This window comes from Chaetura pelagica, unplaced genomic scaffold (genome assembly GCF_000747805.2).
Source record: "Chaetura pelagica isolate M959 unplaced genomic scaffold, ChaPel_1.0 scaffold157, whole genome shotgun sequence".
In the NCBI taxonomy this organism is placed as follows: Eukaryota; Metazoa; Chordata; class Aves; order Apodiformes; family Apodidae; genus Chaetura; species Chaetura pelagica.
Window position 1 is genome coordinate 6551 of NW_009953794.1, and position 2239 is coordinate 8789.

Consider the following 2239-nt stretch of genomic DNA (forward strand, 5'->3'; position numbering starts at 1 on the left):
CCCCCTGCCCTGCTCCCCAGGACCCCCTGCCCCCCAGGACCCACTGCCCTGCCCCCTGGGACCTCTGCCCTGCCCCCTGGGACCTCTGCCCTGCCCCCCAGGACCCTTTTTCCTTGCCCCAGGACCCTTTCCCTGCCCCCCAGGACCCTTTCCCTGGTGGGAGGTGTCCCTGCCCACGCAGGGGGGGTTGGATCTAGATGGTCTTGAAGGTCCCACCAACCCAACCCACTTGAGATGCCACGACTCCCCACCAACCTTGGGAGCACCACTGAGAACTGGGGTTGGGGGGTTCCCCACCACCTCAACCATCTCCCCCCCAGCCTCGGATCCTCACTGCTTGTCCCCTCTGTCCTCCACCCCCCACCCCAGGCCTGGTCCAACGTTGTGTCATCATCCAGAAGGACCAACATGGATTTGGCTTCACGGTCAGTGGTGACCGGGTGGTCCTGGTGCAGTCAGTGCGGCCAGGTGAGGTGCTGGTGGTCCCTGTGTCCCCACCCTGCTGGTCCCCATGTCCCCATCCTGGTGGGCCTTGTGTCCCCACCCTGGTGGGCCTTGTGTCCCCACCCCGGTGGTCCCTGCGTCCCCACCCTGGTGGTCCTTGTGTCCTCAGCCTTGTGTCCCCATCCTGGTCGTCTTTGTGTCCCCATCCTGGTCGTCCTTGTGTCCCCATCCTGCTGGTCCCCATGTCCCCATCCTCTTGTCCCCACCCTGGTGGTCCCTGTGTCCCCACCCTGGTGGTCCTTGTGTCCCCATCCTGCTGGTCCCCGTGTCCCCATCCTCTTGTCCCCACCCTGGTGGTTCCTGTGTCCCCACCCTGGTGGTCCCCATGTCCCTATCCTTTTGTCCCCACCCTGGTGGTCCCTGTGTCTCCACCCTGGTGGACCTTGTGTCCCCACCCCGGTAGTCCTTGTGTCCCCACCCTGGTGGTCCTTGTGTCCCCACCCCGGTAGTCCTTGTGTCTCCATCCCAGTGGGCCTTGTGTCCCCACCCTGGTGGTCCCTGTGTCCCCACACCGGTAGTCCTTGTGTCTCCATCCCAGTGGGCCTTGTGTCCCCACCCTGGTGGGCCTTGTGTCCTCAGCCTGGTGGGCCTTGTGTCCCCACCCTGGTGGTCCCTGTGTCCCCACCATGCTGGTCCCCATGTCCCCATCCACTTGTCCCCACCCTGCTCATCCCTGTGTCCCCACCTCATGGTCCTTGTGTCCCCATCCTCTTGTCCCCACCCTGCTGGTCCCCATGTCCCCACCCTGGTGACCCTCATCTCCCTGCCCTGGTGGCCCCAGTGTCCCCAGCTGGGCAGGACAAGTGTCCCAGCAGGTGGCAGGTGGGCTGGGCAGGGGGTGCCCCTGTGTCCCCCCCACCCCCCCTGACACCCCCCCCTCTCTCTCTCCTCCCCAGGGGGGGCAGCCATGAGGGCCGGGGTGCAGGAGGGGGACAGGATTGTCAAGGTGAGTGTCCCCAGGGGGGTGTCCCCAACACCCCAAAGTGTCCCCACCAGCCTGGCTGATCCCCCCGCCCCGTGTCCTGTCCAGGTGAATGGCACGATGGTGACCAACAGCTCCCACCTCGAGGTGGTGAAGTTAATCAAGTGTGAGTATCATGAGATGGGTGGGGAGGGACCTTGAAGACCATCCAGTCCCACCTCCTGCCCTGTCCCACTGGGCCAGGGTGCTCCAAGCTCCATCCAACCTGCCCTTGAGGAGCTGTGGTGGATTCTTCTCACCTTCCTCCTTAGCTGAGGAGGCCTCAGGAGCCCATCCAAGGGTGGGATTTGTGGGGAAAGGTGGGAAGATGCTCCTGGAGATACAAGTGTGAGGAGCAGCTGAGGGACCTGGGGTGTTGATGCTGGGGAGGGGCTGGAGATCAAAGGGAAGGGTCTGGAGAACAAGGTGGGGAAGGGTCTGGAGAAGAAGGGGAAGGGTCTGGAGAAGAAGGGGAAGGGGCTGGAGAACAAGGTGGGGAAGGGTCTGGAGAAGAAGGAGGAGAAGGGGCTGGAGAACATGGGGAAGGGGCTGGAGAAGAAGGAGAAGGGGCTGGAGAACATGGGGAAGGGGCTGGAGAAGAAGGAGAAGGGGCTGGAGAACATGGGGAAGGGGCTGGAGAAGAAGGAGAAGGGGCTGGAGAACATGGGGAAGGGGCTGGAGAAGAAGGAGAAGGGGCTGGAGAACATGGGGAAGGGGCTGGAGAAGAAGGAGAAGGGGCTGGAGAACATGGGGAAGGGGCTGGAGAAGAAGGAG

At 63.7% G+C, this 2239-nt stretch overlaps 1 protein-coding gene across 1 annotated transcript in view; it reads left to right on the forward strand.

Moving 5' to 3' along the window:
* Positions 1–369: 369 nt before the first annotated feature.
* Positions 370–2239, forward strand: part of LOC104391755 (rho guanine nucleotide exchange factor 11-like) — a gene marked incomplete at both ends in the record, with an annotated part of 41179 nt that continues 39309 nt past the window's right edge. Inside the window, 3 exon segments of the mRNA XM_010001085.1 lie at positions 370–468; positions 1401–1450; positions 1535–1592. Of these exon segments, the coding sequence (XP_009999387.1) occupies positions 370–468; positions 1401–1450; positions 1535–1592 (207 nt within the window).